General features: G+C 60.1%; 1 protein-coding gene and 1 pseudogene across 1 annotated transcript in view; both read left to right on the top strand.

Annotated features, from left to right (window-relative positions):
* The first annotated feature begins 3,793 nt into the window (after positions 1-3,793).
* On the top strand, positions 3,794-3,970 carry LOC116821810 (U2 spliceosomal RNA; annotated as a pseudogene).
* A 6,034-nt stretch (positions 3,971-10,004) lies between these two features.
* Positions 10,005-20,671, top strand: part of SLC30A3 (solute carrier family 30 member 3) — a 25,777-nt gene continuing 15,110 nt past the window's right edge. The window contains exons 1-6 of the mRNA XM_032775221.2: positions 10,005-10,096; positions 16,067-16,275; positions 16,680-16,826; positions 18,095-18,248; positions 18,613-18,817; positions 20,131-20,236. Of these exons, the coding sequence (XP_032631112.1) occupies positions 10,005-10,096; positions 16,067-16,275; positions 16,680-16,826; positions 18,095-18,248; positions 18,613-18,817; positions 20,131-20,236 (913 nt within the window). The remainder of the gene's footprint in view (positions 10,097-16,066; positions 16,276-16,679; positions 16,827-18,094; positions 18,249-18,612; positions 18,818-20,130; positions 20,237-20,671) is intronic.

The raw sequence follows: 20,671 nt of genomic DNA, 5'->3' as shown, positions 1-20,671 counted from the left end.
GTCACTAGAGGAGGTTTTAGAATTAATTGATAAACTTAACATTAACAAGTCACTGGGACCAGATGGCATTCACCCAAGAGTTCTGAAAGAACTCAAATGTGAAGTTGCGGAACTATTAACTAGGGTTTGTAACCTGTCCTTTAAATCGGCTTCAGTACTTTTGCATAAGACGGGAATCCTTTGTCCCTCTCTGGGTTCCCACCCCCTCCTTCTCAATGGAAAGGCACCACATTAAAGATGGATTCCAGTTCAAGTGACATGATCACATGTCACTGTAACAGGGCTGGCTCCAGGCGCCAGCTAAAGAAGCAGGTGCTTGGGGTGGCCAATACTAAGGGGCAGCACTCCGTCCGCTATTGAGGCAGCACATGTCCAGGTGTTCGGCCGCAAGTCCCTCAATCTCTCTCGGAGCCAAGCACCTGCCTCCAAATTGCTGCCAAAGAGTGGAGCGGCACGACCACACTGCCATGGCCTTGCCGTGTAAGGCTTCAAGACTTCATTCCTCACAGCCTGACTCACAGGAAGGCCTGCCTGCAAACAGAACCATCCACAGTCAATTGTCCTGGTTTATGGAAGCCATCAAGATTCCCAACCACCATTAATGGCCCACACTTTGCATAATTACAATAGGCCCTCAAAGTTATATTTCATATTTCTAGTTTCAGATACAAGAGTGATACATTTGTACAAATAGGATGACCACACTCAGTAGATTATAAGCTTTGTAATGATACCTTACAAGAGACTTTTTGCATGAAGTATATTCCAGTTACATTATATTCGCTCATTAGCATAGATTTATGAAATCATATAGAGTGCAATAGCCATGAGTGGAGATTGTCCCTCAGTAATTGAGTATTCAGGGTAGGTTGTCCGTTAAAAAATACAATCTCTCAGGGAAGTATTTCAGTTACTTTCCCCACTGTGCTTCTCATCGGCACTCCAGCTCATCCCACCTGGTATTCCCGATGTCCAGGGATGAGTTCTAGGTAGATGTCCCTTGACCACCTGATGGCATCTGACACCATGAGTTGCCATATCAGCTGAGCATAGCATTGACTGATTCTGCATTCTCTCAGCACTTGCTCGTTCCTGGGGCTCATTGGCCAGGGCTCCGATGATCAGTGCATAGTCTCTGGACCTGGTAACCCCTAGCTCTCAGGGTGTTGGCCAGAGGGGCATATTTCTCCACCTTTCAAGCTCGGGCATCATTGAAGGCCAGGGTCCTGCTCAAGGGCACTCTGATGTCCACCATGATGATCTTCTTCCAGTCCTCATTGGTGATGGCGATGTCTGGTTGCTGTAGTCTGTCAGTTTAGGGGATGGTAGAGTTCATGGCAACCTTCCCCAAGGGTGGTGGGATGGCATTGTGTCACAGCTACCAGACACTGGAATGGGGCTTGCAGCTACACAGGACATAGGGTAGTGTCTCATTGGAATAGCTGCACTGCCTGCATCACTTGTCCAGTCAGCAAATCAGGTGAAGCTGCCTCCAGGGAGGAAGTGGTTGCTGGCATCCCCCTTGCACATTACTTTGAGCGCCTTGCCGTGGTCTGGCTACTACACTTGATCTCAGCAACAGCGACAGAGAAACAATACTGCTACCCTGCAACACTACACAGCCCTATCACCCCCACAGCTTTCCACACTACCGGGAACAGACCACAGAGCACCCCAGACACCATTAACAAGACTTGCAGAACTATGTCACTGAGTGACAGTCACTGCCCTGCAATGACTCCCAGGCCGGAATCTGCAGCAAGGTCCCTGCACACAGACTCCAGATCAGAGACAAAGAATTCTCTCCACCCGGTTAGTTTGGTGCCTCTCGTTGGTTTCCTTGGTTGCCCACTTCCTTGTGATATGCTCTGTCCCCAGGAGCTCTCACAGCGACATAGGGAACAGACAGGTGTGCAAGGGGCGCAGCAGCCCAGGCTGGTGTCTGCTCATACACACCTAGCTGGGGCACACAACAGACACATCCCATGTCTCTCAACACCAGGCCAGGCCCTGGCTCTCCCATGTCTAACCAGGGCATGTCTGCCCTGTCTGTTGGTGTCACTAAGCACAACCCTAAGTAACTCGGGAGGTGGAAGGCCACAAGGGTATGGAACCTTCCTGGTTTTAGGCCTCAGCAAACAAGAGTCCCTCCATGTTTGAACTTTAATCGACCTAAAAGGCCAGATGTAACAGCCGTTATCAGTTGCAACAGTTCTAACTGGTCTAAAGCAGAAATAATGATGCCTGTGCACCTTTAGCAGAAGGACAAGATAACTTGCAGAAGGAAAACTTACTAACGAGCTGCCGTGGCCAAGATTACTTAATGCACCTGCGCTTACGTAACTGCTACAGGGGGAGGAAGGAGGAGGGGTGGGGGGAAGAAAGAAGAAAGAGAAAACAAACTTATAAAAAGGGAAAAGCCGCTTGTGTAGGTGTGCTGGCTCTGAGGCGTGCCCAGTCTCCCAGCCCCGCTTTGAGATCTCAAATGAACTTTGCTTGCTTCTCCATCCTGGTGTGTGTTCATTGGCGCTAAGCACTCTGGGCACGAACCACTGTTGCTTGCCTCAAGCACCCTCTGTGCCTGCAACATGTCCTGAGCTGATTCCCAGCTATCAGGAAAGCAAGAGTGGGGAGATTTCCCCTGGGGGAATTCTGCACCACTGCACACGTGCATAATTAATCAACCAGGCATAGTTTTAATTTTTGGCACAGAATAAAGCTCCTGAGGGAAAGTTGAGGCAGTTCAGGGTTTTACCCAGCAGAGCGTACTGTGTTGATAGACCAGAGCATTAGCTCCAGGAGAGCTAGGGAAAAGAGAGAGCTGCCTTCTTCATAGTACTTGTCAGGTCGGGTCAGGAGACAGGGGCTATGGGGAAACAGACAGCACAGGGTGCTGGGGGGTCAGGCTCATACGGGCTAATGCGGGAGAACAGACTGGGGCAGGGGCTGAATGGGAGTGGTGGCATAGGTCCACAGGGGGTGCGATATGCAGGACCACATGGGGATGGGGGCAGTGGGGGCATCTGAGTGGGTTTGGAGGGACACATGGGGACAGGGGCAGATGTGCCTGATTGAATGGGAGAGGCTAAGGGTCAGCCAGGGTCTGCATGGGGGAAGCTCCCTAACAATCCCTCCCTGCTCTCCCAAAAAACCCACCTGTTCCATACGTCTCCCACCCACACCCAATAACCTTCCAGGTTGACACCCAGGCTCCTTCCCAGCAATTTACTTCCCTCTCCCTCAGCTTCTCCGTTACCCCGACTCCCCCCGGCCTTTGCACTGCTGCTGAGGGGTGTGGGAAATACGGTTCTGTGTTGTAGTTTCAATGAATGACTCAGAATTCTGTGTTAATGTGCCTAGTATGAATCTATTGGTCAAAAACCATTTCCTGAATCTTTTTATTTGTCTGTATTATTACAGGGTCTTGGGGCCCGCACCTGACTGTGACCCTGCCCACTGCTCCTCCTCCAGCAAGTGCCAGCCCTGCCTTCTCCCCCCCGCCCCCCCCGCAGCCCTGCCCCTTGGCCCGGTCACAGGCGGAGCCGGGTAGTGCAGGGGGCTGCTGTTCTGGCTGGTGCTATTGTACCAGCGGCCTTGGCACTCCCCTGTTTTCTCCTGCTGCTGGTGACTGGGGCCCTAGGGCTGCAAATGCTCCTCAGCTCCTCACTGCTCTTTGACTGCTCGCAGCCTGTAAGAGCTGCCTGGACGAGGAACCCGTTTCTGTGGCCAGCAGAGCCCTCTGGAGCAGCAGCCCCCAGATGCACAGACACTCTTCCCTTAACCTGTGTATAATATAATTTTAACATTTGCTTCCATAAATGCTCTGACCAGTTTAATATGTGACACGTTCTCTATCTAAGAACTCCCTATTAAATGGATTTTTGCAGCAGGGAGATGGAATAGGAGCTTGCTCCGTCCACTTCGCGCACCCTCCTGGCATTGCAGTGCTTCTAGGAATGGTGCACCTCCCGTCGGGGAGAATAAACTGGTTAGAAAAACAGAACAAACATGTTGTGCTATGAACGGTGCTGTTTGCAATGTACACAGATATCTGGCTCATGTTTAGCTCTTTGATTAGTTGTTTCTATTGTGTTTACAATGACGTTTCTTGAGTGGGGAGACTGCTCTTGCCGGCTTTGCTCTATTTGTGTTTGTAGGTCAATTAAGCTGCTGCTTTCACATTAGTCTATGTAGGTTCTTCGCCTGCTCTCATTAGCAGAGGCAGATTAGGGGTTTGTGGGGCCCTGGGTGAGAGCAAGTGGGGCACCTCCCCACCTCTTCCACCTGCAGCCCCTTCGCATTCCTGGTGCTCCGATCAGGGAGTGGGGTCATGGTGCAGGGGCTTCCCCTGCTACCCAGTGGGAGTGTCAGGTGAGTGGAATGAGTTGGGGTACGTGGGTGCCCATTTTTCCAGGGGTCCCCCAATTGGCCAGGGCCCCTGGGCACAGGCCCCCTTAGCTCTGTGGCTAATCCACCACTGCTCATTAGCATCCCTTCTGAAATTGCATGGTGTGGATGGTTCTTTCCCTCCTCTGTCCCCACACAGGAGAGAGTTTTTCCATCCCTTTCCCCTTGAGAAAACCCCCCTGATGTAACTTGGGGAACAGTCTCTGAATGGTCTCTCCAGACTAAGGCTACTTCATAGGCGCAGAAGAGGAGGAGGATCGTGGCCCTTTAGGAACCACCAGATCAGCTGATCTGACTTCCTGCATCTCCCAGGTCACTACATCCCACGCAGTTACACCCGCAAAGGGGCCAATCACCTGGATTAGACCATCTGAGGACTAACTCTTGTCCCCCATAGGCAGAGAATCGGAGGAACTGAGGTGCACTGATGCCTGAGGCCCTGCAAAGTGAGACACACCCAGATGAGTCCAGCACGTGAGCCACGCCCCATGCTGCAGAGATAGGTGGGAAAAACCCAGGTTCCCTACAGTAAAATTCCTTCCTGACCCCCAAAATGGGCATTTTGACCTCGATCACGTGAGCAAGACACATCAGCCAAGCATCTGCGAAGGACAATTTGTTGAGCCATCCTGGTGAGGGCCCATCTCCAGCCATGGCCAATTGCTGACACTAAGCGGGAGGAGAAAAAATAATGCCCAGAATGCACCAGGGGAGGGCTCTGTCTTTCCTGATGTCTGCAGACCAGCTGAATCCCAAACCTGAGATTTGGGACACAACACACAGGACGAAAAGGGCCACTGATCCCAGTCTCTCACATGGGTGGTGCTGGGCAGGGGGGCTGCAGGAGCTAAAGCCACCCCAAAATGTGTCTTAGCCCCCCCCATAGCCACCTTTCCCAGTGCAAATGTTATGACACTCTTACTTCTGTGCTGCTGCTGACAACAATGCTGCCTGCAGAGCTGGGGACCCAGTCACCAGCCGCCACTCTGCAGCTACCCAGGGCCTTGTGGTGAGGAGGATCACTCCCATTTTCTGTCTAGCCCACCTCAGCCCCTGTGACGATGCAGTTCTGGCGGGACCCCACTGAGAGTGCCAAATCAGGACCAATTGCTCAAACAGGGCAGTCACAGCCCAAGGCTGGGGTTTTTCCACCTCTAAGGCAAACCAATCCAGCCAGACAAAAATGACTTCGGCTTCACCCCACTGGCTAACCGCAAGTCACACAAGCAATTTCCTTAGACACTCCAGTCTCCCAGTATCACCACCAGTGCCACTCATCCTGAAAACCAACCCCCCAATAAAAGAAAATGATTCTCTCAATTCCAAAGGACCAAGCCCCAGACCCAGGTCAATATACACATCAGATCTTACCCACAAATCACGCTGGTGCCAATCCTTTAAAATCTAAAATCTAAAGGTTTATTCATAAAAGGAAAAAGCTAGAGATGAGAGCTAGAATTGGTTAAATGGAATCAATTCCATAGAGTAATGGCAAAGTTCTTAGTTCAGGCTTGTAGCAGTGATGGAGTAAACTGCAGGTTCAAATCAAGTCTCTGGAGAACATCCCCCGCTGGGATGGGTCATTCAGTCCTTTGTGCAGAGCTTCAGTTTGTAGCAAAGTCCCTCCAGAGGTAGGAAGCAGGATTGAAGACAAGATGGAGATGAGGCATCAGCCTTATATAGGCTTCTCCAGGTGTAAGAACCTCTTTGTTCTTACTGTGGAAAGTTACAGCAAAATGGAGTCTGCAGTCACATGGGCCAGTCCCTGCACACCCTGCTGAGTCACAAGGCGTATCTGCCTCCTCTCAATGGGTCAGTTGTGTAGCTGATGGTCCTTAATGGGCCATCAAGCAGGCTAGATAGAGCTGACACCAACTTGTCTGGGATGTTTCCCAGAAACACAGCACAGATTTGAAATACAGACAGTATAGATCCAATACTCATAACTTCAACTACAAAATGATACATACATATAGATACCATAATCATAACCAGCAACCCATAACCTGGTCTTAGACACCTTATATGGCCCCCATTACATAAGATTTGGTGCCACTACAGGACCTTGGTTGCAAACCATGTCCTATATGGTCCCAGTTTATATCAATATTGTCAACCCCCCCACCAGGAAGAGACTGGTGCCACCCCTGGGCCATGCCAGCTGGGCTGGGGGATGGAGACTGGAGCCCATGCTGGTGCCTCGTGAGTTCTGGCCCCATCCCACTGGGCACAGAACCAGCCCCAGCAGTTGCTGGGGCACCGGGCAGCTTAGACAGGCCTTGTGTGGTCTGTTCTGCAGCTGCAGCCACCCACCCAGTTGGGGAGAGCAGGTCCAGGGCCGGGATCTGGTGGCCCTTTGGCAAGGGCTCAGGCTGGACTTACACCAGGGGAGCCGGGGCTGGCTGGAGGCAGGGAGGAGTGCAGGTGGGCTGCGGTGGGTGGTGCCCCGTGAGCACTGCAGATCCGGGTGCAAACAGAGCACTGTGGGAGCGGGAGTAAGCTGCCAAGCAGGGCCCCAGTGGGTGTCCAGGGCTCAGTGGTGAGAAGGGGCCAGCCCAGGAGTGTGGGAAGCTCCCGAGAAATGGGTGGGTCAGGCTCCCCCAATTGCTCACACTGTGGTCCTGTCTATGCTTGGCCCTTCCCTCCCTTCCCCTTGTCCTGTACCTTGTCCATGTGGCTCCCACAGCCAAGTCCCTTCCTGCCCCTTGCTCTTCTCTTTGCCCTTAAGGCAGGAAAACAGTAGAACACAAAGCGATAAGGCTTTGGCCCTGCAGTGCTCCTCCAGGGGAGACGCTGTGGTCCTGCAGGGGCTCTGCCAGGGGAGGCTTCTCCATTGCATGGTGGGCTCCTGACCCCTGGGATTCCCCTGCCTGGTGGTGACACTGGGGCCCTAACCCTAACCCTAACCCCCAGCCTTGGTCAGCAAAGACAGACAAAGCAGGAAAGTGCAGGGTTCCACTGTCTTCTCAGCTACGCCCCTGATAGGGGGTTTGATGCCCAGACAGGTGGGTGACATCCACACTGATGTCTCTGACCCTGCCCTGGGAGCAGACAGACCTTCCCCACACTGAGGAGCAATACAAAATACAGAGGAAACTGAGCCACACACAGGAGTCATAAAAGCTCCAGGAAATTCTGACTTCATCTTGCGGGACAGAGTGGGGATTTTCTGTAACAGGTTTATGAGGCCTATGTGTGCCTCAGTTTCCCCTGTATTTTGCATTGCTATCTACTGTGTTAAAAGGGTTAACGCCGCGCCAGGCAGCACATGTGCCACTCACTGTCTGTGGGGAGTGATGGGGTCACTAAAGAACTGGCTGAAATCGACCCAGATCAACAGAAGATCCGGAGAGACAATGAGAAACCCCAACAATTGCCAGGAGCCCCCAGCAGACAGGCGGTGTGATGGAGCTGGAGAGCAAAGGCAAAGAGCAGGCTGGAATAAGGGCTGCCTTTGGTGGGACTCAGCACCTCTCACTGGGGACCTAAGGACAAGGAGACAGATTCAGAGACCGAGATGGGTCTGGCCCAGCTTGGCTGGCTCCTTGTGCTGCCTTGGCCTGGCTGGCAGACGCTGTAGCCAGGTGGCTGATCTTGGCTCCCCTGTTTGGGCAGGCGGCTGAAGCCACTGCAGATCTGCCCCGGAACCATCGCACTCAGATGGGGCACGGGACAAGCCTCCTGCAGGGGCCTGGCTGAGCTGGACTTGCTGCAGGAGCTGTGCAGACAGACGGGGGTCGCTGTGGCCCAAGGCCCAGTCTCAGAGGCCACAGACCTGTCCCTGAAGAGTTGTGGGAATCCCGGGGGCACCAAAGGGGTCGCTCCCTAGGGACTGATCACAGGCTGGGCAGAGACCAGACCCTGTGGATCCAAGAAAGCCCCTCCCCCCCTCACTGCCCAGCCTGCCACATGGCCCCTCACCCTCCCCACTGCCCAGCGGCTCCTCATCACCCCACACTGCCCAGCCTGCCACGCAGCCTCTCACCCCCACTACTGCCCAGCGGCTCCTCATCACCCCGCACTGCCCAGCCTGCCACGTGGCCCCTTACACAAACCCCACTGCCCAGTGGCTCCGCATCACCATCGTCTGGGCTGCCACCTGGCCCCTTCCCCACCGCACTGCCCAGCGGCTCCTCATCACCCCCCCACTGCCCAGCCTGCCACGTGGCCCCTCACCGCCCCCACTGCCCAGTGGCTCCTCATCACCCCCCACTGCCCAGCCTGCCATGTGGTCCCTTACACACACCCCACTGCCCAGCGGCTCCTCATCACGCCCCCACTGTCTGGGCTGCCACCTGGCCCCTCACACACCCCACTGCCCATTGGCTCTTCATCACCTCCCCACTGCCCAGCTTGCCACGTGGCCCCTCACCCTCCCCATTGCCCAGACTGCCATGTGGCCCCCCACCCTCCCCACTGCCCAGTGGCTCCTCATCACTCTCCCCACACTGTCCAGGCTGCCATGTGGCCCGTTACCACCCCCCACTGTCCAGTGGATCTTCCTCACCCCCCACTCTCTAGCCTGGCACATGTCCCCTCACCCCCCACCACTGCCCAGCGGCTCCTCATCACGCCCCCACTGTCCAGGCTACCACGTGGCCCCTCACTCCTCACTAGCACTGTGCCCCCCAACCTTTTCCCCCCTCTGTCCAGGCAGAGAGCAACATGCCCCAACCAATCAGCCAGGGGGCAGTGTGTCCCATTCCCCCCCCCCCCCGTGACACTGTGTCTCCCACTGCCAACTAAGGGGTACCTTCCCCCCCCACTAATCAACTAGGGAGCACTGTTCTCATGCCCATCCACGGGGCACCTTCCCCCCACCTCTGACACCTACTCCCTTTGGGGGCCCTGTCCACCCCATGTCCCTCCCACCAAATCCTGGAGCTCACCAGGGTTACTATGCCAACCATCCCCAACACCCCATCTGCCCTGAATGGGGGGCACATGCCCCCTTCCCCACACCCTAGCTCCACCCCCTCCCACTGGTCTCTTCACTCCCCCATGCTGCGCACCATCCCCCTCTGGCTGCCTTAGGGTTTCATGCAGCTTCGGGGCAGGACAGGGTCCCACCCCACTGCCAGCGTGGTGTCTCTGGCTCCCTGGGCGGGGCCCTATCACTGTCTGGGGGCATGGCACTAGCTCTGTGGGCGGGTCCCAGTGCTGGGGGCAGAAGGTGTGTTGGTCAGGGTACCCCATTCCAGCACTGAGAGCGGGGCTCCCTCGCTATGGGCGTGTCTCAGTATTGGGGGTGGGACTCCAACATTGGGGGCGTGGCTCCAGCTTTATGGGCGGGGTCTCCACGTTGGGGGCGTGGCTCCGGTTGTAAGGCTTGTGGCCAGGCTCTGGGGAGTTGCTTCGACTTAGGTGTGGGGCTGGTGCATTGCGCCGCCCTGGAGGGGATCTGGGACGTCTCCAGATGTAGGGGCGGAGCTTTGGCCGGGGACGGGGCTCTGCGGTCCCTACTGCCCGCACACACCTGGCTGGAGCCGCGAGGGACCCGCAGCCGGAGCCAGGGCTAGTGCCGCTCGCAGCCCGCAGGGAGCCCGGCCCGCCGGAGCTCAGCCCCGCACTTTCAGGGCGCAGCAACCGGAGCCGAGATGGACCCCGCGTCTGGGGCCGGGGACCTGGAGACCGCCCGGCTGGTGAGCGCCCGGGGCAGCCGCAGCACCGGCACCCGGAGCCTCAAGAGGTAAAGGAGCCGCCAGCCCTTCTGAGATCCAGCCCACAGCCTGCCCCCGGGGCCCCTCCATCCTTCCCTCCGTCCCACCCCGCTCCCTTCACCTTCTATCCCCCTCCATCCATCCCCCTGCTTTAAATCCCCTCCATCCACCCCCTCCCTTCACCTCCTATCCCCCTCCGTCCACCCCCCCTTAAATCCCCCTCCATCCATCCCCGTCCCTTCACCTTCTATCCCCCTCCATCCATCCCCCCTTAAATCCCCCTCCATCCATGCCCCCTTCACCTCCTATCCCCCTCCATCCATCCCCCCCTTAAATCCTCCTCCATCCATCCCCGTCCCTTACCTCCTATCCCCCTCCATCTATCCCCCTTCCATCTGCCATCCGACCCCAGCCCCTCCATCTCTTCCTCCTCCAGCCCCGTCCTATCCCCCTACCCGCCGCTCCGTCCGCTGCCCCCTCACCCCGGCAGCGCGGGGAGCCGGGCTCGGGCGGACGCGGGGCCCGGGCTGCAGGGACTCGGCGATCGGGGCCGCCTGTCCGGGCGCGGCTCTGCCAGAGACCGGGCGGAGGCGGCGATGCTGCCCCTGGACGTGACCCTTCTCCAGGGCAGGGAAAGGGGCGCGCTCGAGGGGAAACAAACCTATGACCCGCCCCGCTGCGCCCCGGCCCCCAGTGGAGCCCCGCAGCCCCCCCTCCCCTTCAGACAGGAGCTGGGTCCACCCCAGAGCCCGGGGCTTGTTCCCTGCAGAGACCCGGAGCGCAGTGGGTGGGGTCCCTCTGCCACCCCCGTGTGTGCGTCGGGGGGGGGTCGGTCCCTCTGCCACCCCCGTATGTGCGTCTTGGGGGAAGGGTCGGTTCCTCTGCCCCCGTGTGTGTCTGGGGGAGTCTGTTCCTCTGCCCCTCTGTGTGTGATGTGGGGGGAGGGTCAGCCTCTTTGCTCCCCCCAGTGGGTGTCTGTGGGGTCCTGTCCGTCGGTCCCCCTTTCCCCATGCTCGATGGTAAATGATTGTTGGCAGTTGGTATGTGGGGTTTGGGGGGGGGGGGCTTCCCAGGCTGGGGAATTTAGAGCTATATGAAGGCCATGGTGCAGGAGTCAGAGCCCCACTCTCCGGGCGGGGAGAGTGATTGGGCTCTGTGGGATCTCTTCAGGCAGCAGGAGGAAGGGGGTGCAGCAGGACCTGGGGAGTGTCTGGGGGACTCCCCCATGCCACAGTAACCACAGGGCACAACACTGCTCTAAGCTTCGCTGCTGCGGTTGGCTTTGCTGGGCCACTGCACCAAACGCACGTGACTCCTGGTGCTGGGCTGAGAGCAGGATCCTGGCGGGGGGGAGCTGGGCCCTGGCGAGCGCGGGGCACATGCTGGGGGCCGGGGCCTGAGGAGCTGCGTCTGTATCTGCAAAGAGACCAAGCTGCAACTTCCACAGGGCCGGGGGCGGGGTAAGGGGTGCTGGGAGGAAGGGGAGTCCTTACCCAGAGAACTAGTAAGGTAAGAGCTAACAACAGCTCCCGGAGCAGGCCAGGGGTGCAGCTGGGGATGCAGGCGTCTGCTGGGGCAGGGTTGCAGGAGCAGAGTGGAGTGGGCACTGGGCGGTTGGCAGTACCCATCTGTGCACCTGGCTGGCAATGCCAGAAAGATGTGCAGCCTCAGGGCATGGGGCCTTTGGCACAGACCTTCCCTGGCTACTAGAAGGGCCCCAAATGCCCCCCATGGTAAAAGCCACTGAAATCCTGGGCTGTGCTGTGGACTCTGGCCCCTGCACGCCCCCCAAGGGCGAGGCGATGGCCATCTGGTGCCAGGGCATTTCAATCCTTGGTAGGGGCACACACGTAGCCACATAGATAGCCGGCTTCCAGGGCCCCTCCCAGCCCAGCCAGACTCATCACTCTTCCTGTCCCCGCTGGGCCTGGGTACAGAGATAAGCCCTGGAGGCGAAGGGCGGGGGGAGGGCTGCGCTTCATTCCCGCATAGAGAGATCAATGGGTCAGTCCCCTGGGACTGGGGGCAGGGGGGCTATAGCCTGTCTCTGCAGCACTGGCTAGCACAGTGCATGGCGGGCCAGACCCCAGTGTAGGCCACGAACCCGAGAACATGGCCAGGGCCTGGCGGGTGGCTGCGAGGGCGCCTAGTCCTTGCTGCCATAGCGTCACTGCTGCTGTTACCCGCACAAGCGAGACTGACCCCTGCTGCAGGCACCCCTCTGACAGCCATGCAGAGCCCCCCGGGGCAAACAGCCAGGCCATGCACCCTAGGGGCTGCCCCAGGGCCGTGTGGTGCAGGGAGTCAGCACTGCCCTCCCCGCCTCCTGAGCCTGCAGCCCCCTTGCTGCACCCCGGGAGCTCCGGGCAGCGAGTCTGGGACAGACCCTGGGGGAGACGTGCCCTCTCCTCAGGGATCAGTGCCTCTCACCCAGCATCTGCAGGGACACTCACCCAGCCCTGTGAAACCAGGCGGGTTTATTGGTCACCTGGCAGACGGCCCAGGCATCCCCTCGGGCAGCCCAGAGAACTGACTAATGGTTACAGCCCAGCCCAGCTGCAGTGACCCCCGTGGTTCAAGCTCCGTCCCTCTGTCTGTCCGATCTCCTTTGTCAGACTTCGGGGGTGCCCTCAACTGCTCCCCACAGCCCACACTTAACTCCCACCCCCGGACTTTGTTCCCAAGCAGGGGGATGGGGCTCAGTCCCCTTCGGAGAGGCAGGACCACGTCTCTCTGGGTCGCTGGTTGCCAGGTGTCCACATCCCAGCCATGGGATCTGTCGTTGTCTTCTCAAGAGCTGCATGGAGATGGGAGCTAAGGGCCCAGGCCGTCAGGCGCCATCCACACCTGTGTCTTCACCTGCCCCAGAGTTCCCAGACCTCCTACCCGCTGGGGAACAGTGCCGCACACAGGGGAAACTGAGACATGTACAGGACTCATAAACATATTACAGAAAATTCCCACTTTGTCACAAGCCTCTACTGAAAGCCAGGGCACGGCACCCAGAGCTGTGCTTTCAGACCAGCGCTGCCTCTCACACCTGGCTCCTTTCGGGGAGAGCTGGAGACTAAAGACCCAGGAGAAGTGAAGGAACCTGCCCCCAGCTGCCCCACTCGTCCTTGGCCTGTATGCCCTGGGGCATGGCCCAGGCTTTGGGAGGTGCTGGTTTAAAGAGTGGGGGTGGGGATGTGGTGGGGAGGGAGTCAAGAGACCTGACTGTGACTGGCTCCCTTGGTTAGATCTCGTGTTCCTGTCTCCGGGCCAGCTACCCCAGTACCACCAATCCTGCGCCGCTCAGAGACCCTGGCCTGATGAGCCTCCCCTGCTCCGGGACCCCCTGGGGCGGGGGAGGGATGCTCCAGTCCCCACAAGCTGCATCCGGCTCCCAGCTGGGCAGAGAATCGCATCAGTGTGGGGCCTGGCGCAGCTGGGGATGCAACCCTGCCTGGAGCCTGTGACATGGGGCTTGGGCAGGGGCTCTCGGGCGAACACATCAGGCCCAGCATGCTGAGGGCGATGGGTGCGCAGGCATCGGCCCAGCCAGCTGTCTGCACTCGGGCTGCTGGGGCCGAGCGCATGCGGCCTGAGCCAGAGGCTGGCAGGGTCTCTGCAGCCCCTAGATGGATGGGAGGCGCTTTCTCAGGGAGCGCTGGCCCCACGGTTCTACCCACTGGCCACAGCTACCTTGAGCAGCCAGGGTGGGGCCCTGCCTGTAGGGCTTCTGGCTCTGGCCTGGGGCTCAGGTGCCCTGCTCCAGCTCCGACCAGCCCAGGGGGTGCCAGCACTGCCACCATAGCAGCTCTGTGGACTCCCCACTGGATCCCCAGCCCTGGGACAGAGCCCCTCTCCCCTGAGCCCCCAAGCGGCCAGTGACAGGCACGGGGGCGGGGGAGGGAGAAGGGTTTTTTTTGAGGGTGGGGAGGGACGCGGAGCTAGGGCTGCAGTGTGAGGCGATGGACGGGGGAGGGGAGCGCAGCGATATGACACATTGTTCTGCTGCCAGGATCACCGTCTGCTTTATAGCTGGATCCATTTGGGGGGTACCGAGGCATGAAATAACAAACCGCTCTCGGGGGAGCAGGGCTCAGCTCCTGGGAGGGAGAGCGGCTGCCTCAAGGCCCCTCTTCTGATTCTGCAGTGCCACTTGCTCACGACCCACAGCCCCGGGCCTCCCATCCCCAGCTGTGCCCGTGCCCCTCTCCCGACCCCTCACCGCCACCATCGGCCCCCATCCCCAGCTCTGCCGGTGCCTCTCCCAGGCCCCCATCCCAGCTGTGCCCATGCCCTCTCCCCGCACCTTGCCCGCCAACTCAGCCCCCCATCCCAGCTCTGCCGGTGCCCCTCTCCCCAGGCCCCATCCCAACTGTGCACGTGCCCCTCTCCCCCGACCCACTGCCCCCGCCAACTCGGGCCCCCATCCCGCTCTGCCAGTGCCCCTCTCCCCGGGCCGCCCATCCCCAGCTCTGCCGGTGCCCCTCTCTCTGACCACAGCCCCCCTCCCCGACTGGCCTCTCCATCCCAGCTCTGCTGGTGCCCTCCCCTGACCCACAGACCCGCTAGACCAGCCCCTGCCCCAACCAGGCTCTGCCAGTGGCCCTCATTCGACCCACAGCCCCCTGCTACTCAAGCCCGAGCTTCCCCAGCTCTGCGGTGCCCTCAGTCCTGACCCACAGCCTGCTAACCTGCCTGGGCTCCCCTCAGCTCTGGCTGGTGCCTTCATCCAACCTGACCCATATCCCTGTCCCATCGAGACCTGACCAGCAGTCACCCCCCAACTATTCCAGCTTTAGGCACCCCTGGGGAATCCAGGCTTGGGGTGATGTCCCAGGGCACCAGGTTCCCCACTTGCCAAGCCTCCTTTACCCGGCCCTCCCAGGAGCCAGGGCTGCTTTGGGATGCCCAGCCGTGCAGGCCTTGTCCACCTGGCCATCGGGGACCCGGCCGAGCGGTGCCCTGGACTCACTCCATTGCTCCTAGCAGCAGAGCTGGTGGAGCCAGGGTCCCCAAAGATGAGGGCAGATGCCGGTCGATGACAGCCCTGTCATAAATAGATAGCTAAGGGTTAATGTTTTCTTTACCTGTAAAGGGTTAACAAAGGGAACCAACACCTGACCAAGAGACCAATCAGGACAGATTTTTCAAATCTCAAGGGAGGAAGGTTGGGTGTGTGTCCTTTTGTCTCCTCTCTGTGCTCTCTCAGCTCTGAGAGTGATCTCTCTATCTCCGGCTTTCTTAATCTTCTGTTTCCAAGCGTAAGTACAAAGGTAGAAGACAATAGGCTTATATTGTTTTTGTATTACGTGTGTGTAGTTTGCTGGATGTTTAAATTGTATTTCTTTTTTGGATAAGGCTGTTTATTCATTTGTTTTCTTTTAAGCCAATGACCCTGTATATGTCACCTTGATACCGAGACCATTTTTATGTCTTTTTCTTTCTTTTTATATAAGCTTTCTTTTTAAGACCTGTTTGATTTTTTCTCTGGTTAAGGCTAAGGAACAAAGGAGGGGAAAATCTCTTTGTGTTAGAGTTACAAGCTTGCATTTGCAGGGACTCTGAGTGAGGGGAGAGAAACCTGATCTCTCTGTGTTTATGTTTCAAGGAATTGAAGCAGGGTAATCTCCTAGAGTGCCCAGGGCGGAAGATCTGGGAGGGGTAAAGAGGGGGAAGGGAAGTGGCTTATTTCCCTTTGTTTGTAAGACTCAGGCATCTGAGTCTTGGGTCCCCACGGAAGGTTTTGGGGAGACCAGAGTGAGCCAGACACTGGAATTTCTGGCTGGTGGCAGCGCTATCAGATCTAAGCTGGTAATTAAGCTTGGAGGGTTCATGCAGGCACCCACATTTTGGACGCTAAGGTTCAGAATTGGGACTTATGCTTTATGACAGCCCCTCCCGTCCCGGTTCCCAGCCCAGCTCTGAGCCCAGCAGGGCAGGGGGTGAGGAGGTGTCCCAGATGTCCCGTGGGTTGTTGGAACTGGAGCACTGACCCCCTTGTGTCTCAGTCTCTTCACAGGCTCCCAGGAGTCCTTCCCCGGCCTGCCTCCAGAGATCAGCCCTGTGGCTCCATCCCTGGAGCTGGAACGGCGCCTGGCCAGGCACTGCCACGGCAGCCCCCCCGCCCCTAGCCAGAGCCATGCAGAGCTGCAGGCCTGCCAGAAGCTGGGCATCGCCTGCGCCATCTGCTTCGTCTTCATGATCGGCGAGGTCGTCGGTAAGGTGGCAGCGGGGCCCCAGCCTGGCTTGTTCCTGGCTCTGCTCAGCCTGTGCTGCGGGACATCCTGCTCTACACCATGCTCCTGTGCTGGCTGGCAGGCGCAGCCCAGGTCTCTGGGGGCCAGGAGAGAGGTGCCTGGCGTGGGCCTGGTGCAGCCCCTATGGGATGGGGCAGCTCCCCTCACCTGCTGCCAGGGTCCCCACATTTATGGGAGTCACCTGGCTGGACCCCGCCCGCTGTGGCAGGCTCCCCGGCAGTGCAAGGGGAAGCTGTGTCAGTGCCCAGCACTCTGGCGAAGGAGCCAGCCCCCGCAGGCCAGAGCAGAGGGCAGAGATGCTATCTGGGGGCTGTGGGGGGCCCCTGCCAGCACCTTGCGCTGATCTGGCCAATCTCTACTGCAGGCGGGTACCTGGCGCACAGCCTGGCCATCATGACTGATGCTGCCCACCTGCTGGCAGACATGGGCAGCATGTCGGTCAGCCTCTTCTCCCTGTGGGTCTCCGCCAGGCCGCCCACCAAGACCATGACCTTCGGCTGGCACCGCTCAGGTAAGGGCCCCACCAGGACATGGCTCCAGCCCAGCGCTCACTGCCCTCACAGACCTTCCCCCACACTGCCCCCTGCCATGCCAGGGCAACCTGGAGGCTTATTTCCCTGAGCCTGGGCAGCCCAGCAGGGCAGGTCCCCCTCAACCTTTGACCCGTGGGGAGCTGGGGGGGCAGAGCCCTCACCCCCAGGCCACAGGCAGATCCTCCCCACTGGCCACCTTGGTACACCATGTTACCCACGATGCCTTGCCCCACAAATGCTTCATAGATCCCCAGGTCTGTGCTTTGCCTTGGCTAAGTGCCCTGTCCATGTGTCAGCCCCCCTCCCAGGGGTCCTGCTCGCCCTCCAGGGGTCCTGCTCGCCCCCCAGGTCTGTGCTATGCTCCATCTGTGTGCCAGCCCCCCAGGGGTCGTGCTCTCCCCCCAGGGTTTGTACTGTGCCCTGGCTAAGTGCCCCATCTATGTGCCAGACCCCCAGGGATCCTGTTCTCCCCTCAGGGTCGGCCACACAGCCTCACTGCCTCCGATCCCGAGCCCCTGGTCTCCGTTGCCCTGCCCAGCGAGTCCCACTGAGACAAACGCCCAGGAGAGACTCAGCCGCTCTGCAAAGACCCCTGCGCCCGCCAGTGCCTGCAGTGACACTAGGCAGCCTCTCCCCAGAGCCGGTCTCAGGCCTCTGGGTGCGGCGTGGGGGGCCCTTGGCTTGGCCCAGAGAATTCGGGGTTAAGTCCCTGCTGGCCAACACCAGGGCCACTGGAGCCTGGCAGCTGCGTGCGGGTTCCTGTCTCTGTCTCTGTCAGTCCCAGCCAGTGAGAGCTGCTGTGTCTCTGGTGAGCCCAGCTCTGGTCCCGGCTCCTGTCACCTCTGCTCCATGGCCCTTCTCCTGCAGTGCCGGCTCCGCGCTCAGGCCTTCCCGTGGCCAGATCAGTGGTCCAGGCCTTTGGATGCCCATTGTCTGGACCCTCCATGATGGACTAGTTCTAGCCAATCCTAGCGACCCCCTGGGCTGACCCTAGGCTGCCCTAGGGCCCCCCGGTCTCCTGCCCTTGGCACAGTGTGCACAGCAGCGCCAGGCACAGAGGGAAACTGAGGCAGGCATGGGCTGCCCACAGACATTGCCAGCGTCCCTTCAGCAACAGGCCCCGCAGGCAGGTCTTTAACACCGTCCTCCCTGAGGGACGTGGACGGGTCCCAGCTGGGCTGCTCCTGGCCACTCCCCTCCGCCCCCATAGCTGCGGGCGGTGCTGACTGCTGCCTCGTGCCTGCAGAGATGCTGGGTGCCCTGGCCTCAGTGCTGTCCATCTGGGTCGTGACCGGAGTCCTGGTGTACCTGGCCTCAGCCCGCATCATCAGCAACGACTACGAGATCAATGCACGTGCCATGCTGGTCACCTCCGCCTGCGCCGTGGGCGTCAACATCATGTACGTGGGACCCCTGGACCCCCTGCCCCCACGGATCCCTGGCCTGCCACCCTCCTCAGATCCCAGCCCCCCCCCCACCCCCCGGCTCAAGCTCCCTCTTCCCTCCAGCATGGCCTACATCCTGCACCAGTCGGTCACAGGCCCCGATCACTGTCCACTCTGCCCAGGTGACTTTCCTCCCCCAGAATGTTGCCCCCACCCTCCCTGGATTACACCCCTCCCCACCTCACCCATTCCTGCCTCTGCCCAGCCCCCTAGTCAGTGCCCACCCACCTTGCCCATTCCAGGGGGAGGGACTCTGGGATCTGCGGCCTCCGGGGCTCTGTGTCTGCCCGTGGCCGCTCAAGCTCCCTCTTCCCTCCAGCATGGCCTACATCCTGCACCAGTCGGTCACAGGCCACGGTCACACCCAGGGCTATGAGAAGATGAAGGAGAGTCCTGGCTGCTGTGCGCCCCCCGGGGACCACCTGCCCGGCAGCACCAGCGTGCGCGCCGCCTTCGTGCATGTGGTGGGGGACCTGCTGCAAAGCCTCGGGGTGCTGACAGCTGCCACCGTCATCTACATGGAGGTATGGCACGAACAACCCCAGGCCAGCCTCTAACGTGGCCATGCCTCGGCCTCCCTCCGCCCGGCGCCCCTGCTAACCGCCTTCCTCCCTCCGCCGCCTGGCACCCCCGCCAACCGCCTTCCTCCGTCTGCCTCCCTCCCTCCGGTGCCCCCGCTAACCGCCTCTTTTCCTCCGCCGCCCGGCACCCCCGCTAACCGCCTTCCTCCGTCTGCTTCCCTCCCTCCGGCGCCCCCGCTAACCGCCTCTCTCCCTCCGCCGCCCGGCGCCCCCGCTAACCGCCTCCCTCCCTGCACTGCCTGGCACCCCCGCTAACCTCCTCCCTCCAGCCGGCGCCCCTGCTAACCGCCTCCCTCCGTCCACCACCTCCGCTAACCGCCTCCCTCCCTGCACTGCCCGGTGCCCCTGCTAACCGCCTCCCTCCCTCCGCCTCCCTCCGTCCACCGCCTCCGCTAACCACCTCCCTCCCTGCGCCTCCCGGCACCCCCGCTAACCGCCTCCCTCCGTCCGCCCGGTGCCCCTGCTAACCGCCTCCCTCCCTCCGCCTCCCGGCGCCCCCGCTAACTGCCTCCCGGCGCCCCTGCTAACCGCCTCCCTCCGTCCGCCTGGTGCCCTTGCTAACCGCCTCCCTCCCTCCGTCCACCACCCCCGCTAACCGCCTCCCGCTGCCCCCGCTAACCGCCTCCCTCCCTCCGTCCACCGCCCCTGCTAACCGCCTCCCTCCCTGCACTGCCCAGCGCCCCTGCTAACCGCCTCCCTCCCTCCGCCGCCCGGACCCCCCGCTAACCGTCGGCCGCCCAGCTAACCATGGCCCTCCCTGCGCTGCCCCCTGCCCCTCTTCCCACATCCCACCCTCTGTGAGGCCCAGCTGCCCCCTCCCCCATGGGCTCGCCTGTGCGCAGACACCTGTGTGCCCTGCTCCCTGCCTCGGCCTGAGCTCCTGCAGTGGGAGATGCTCTGTCCCAGGTGGTAGCAGGCCAGTGACCCTGCACTGCAGTTCTTGCCTGTCCCGGGCTCCCTGGGGCTCGGGGGGGAACAGGATCTGCCTGGAAGAAATGCACTGAGATCCCCACAGGCCCCCTCGCTGGGACCCTGGTGCCCAGCCCCAAGGAAGAGCCCTATGCCAGCTCCCCATGCTGGGCTCTGCCCACTGCCCTCTGCTGCCACGTTCCCTCGGTGCCCCCCTCCGCCAGCCTGAGGAGACAGTGGGGCTGGGCCAGGGACTCCTGGGTTCCACTCCTAGGTCTGACCCCTTGCTGGGGGGTTCTGGGGATCCACTGGCTGCTGGGGCATAACCCTGCCCCTGCCCCTTGCAGCCCCAGTACAAAATCGCAGACCCCGTCAGCACCTTCCTCTTCTCCGTCTTCGTGCTGGGCTCCACCGTCTCCATCCTCAGGGACGTCTTCCGGGTGCTCATGGAAGGTGAGCTGGGGGCACGGTGCACAGGGAGCTCAGGGCTGGGGGGCAGAGGCTGCGACTGCTGGGCAAGGGCAGGAGGCAGGGCCAGGGGCAGGCTCAGGGCAGGGGGCATGGGGCAGGGGAGGCTGGGTGCGAAGCTGGGCGAGAGTTGGGGGCAAGGGCAGCGCCGGGGGCTGGGGACAGGCACAGCTTGCTTGGCAAAGGGTCTCACTGAAAAGGGAGCTGGGCAGATTCTCTGCTGTAAAAACCAGAATTACTCTGAGCTACGGCAGCCACAACCTGCCCTCCGACCACCCCACAACCTGCCCCCCGACAGATCGCCTCAACCCCCCAACCTACCCACAACCCGCTCATCTGCTCCCCACAACCTGCCCCCCGACAGATCACCCCAACCCCCTGACCTCCTCACAACCCGCTCATCTGCTCCCCACAACCTGC

Source organism: Chelonoidis abingdonii, chromosome 3 (genome assembly GCF_003597395.2).
Source record: "Chelonoidis abingdonii isolate Lonesome George chromosome 3, CheloAbing_2.0, whole genome shotgun sequence".
NCBI lineage: Eukaryota > Metazoa > Chordata > Testudines > Testudinidae > Chelonoidis > Chelonoidis abingdonii.
The sequence above is the reverse complement of the archived record's forward strand: the minus strand, read 5'-3'. Positions and strand labels throughout refer to the sequence as shown.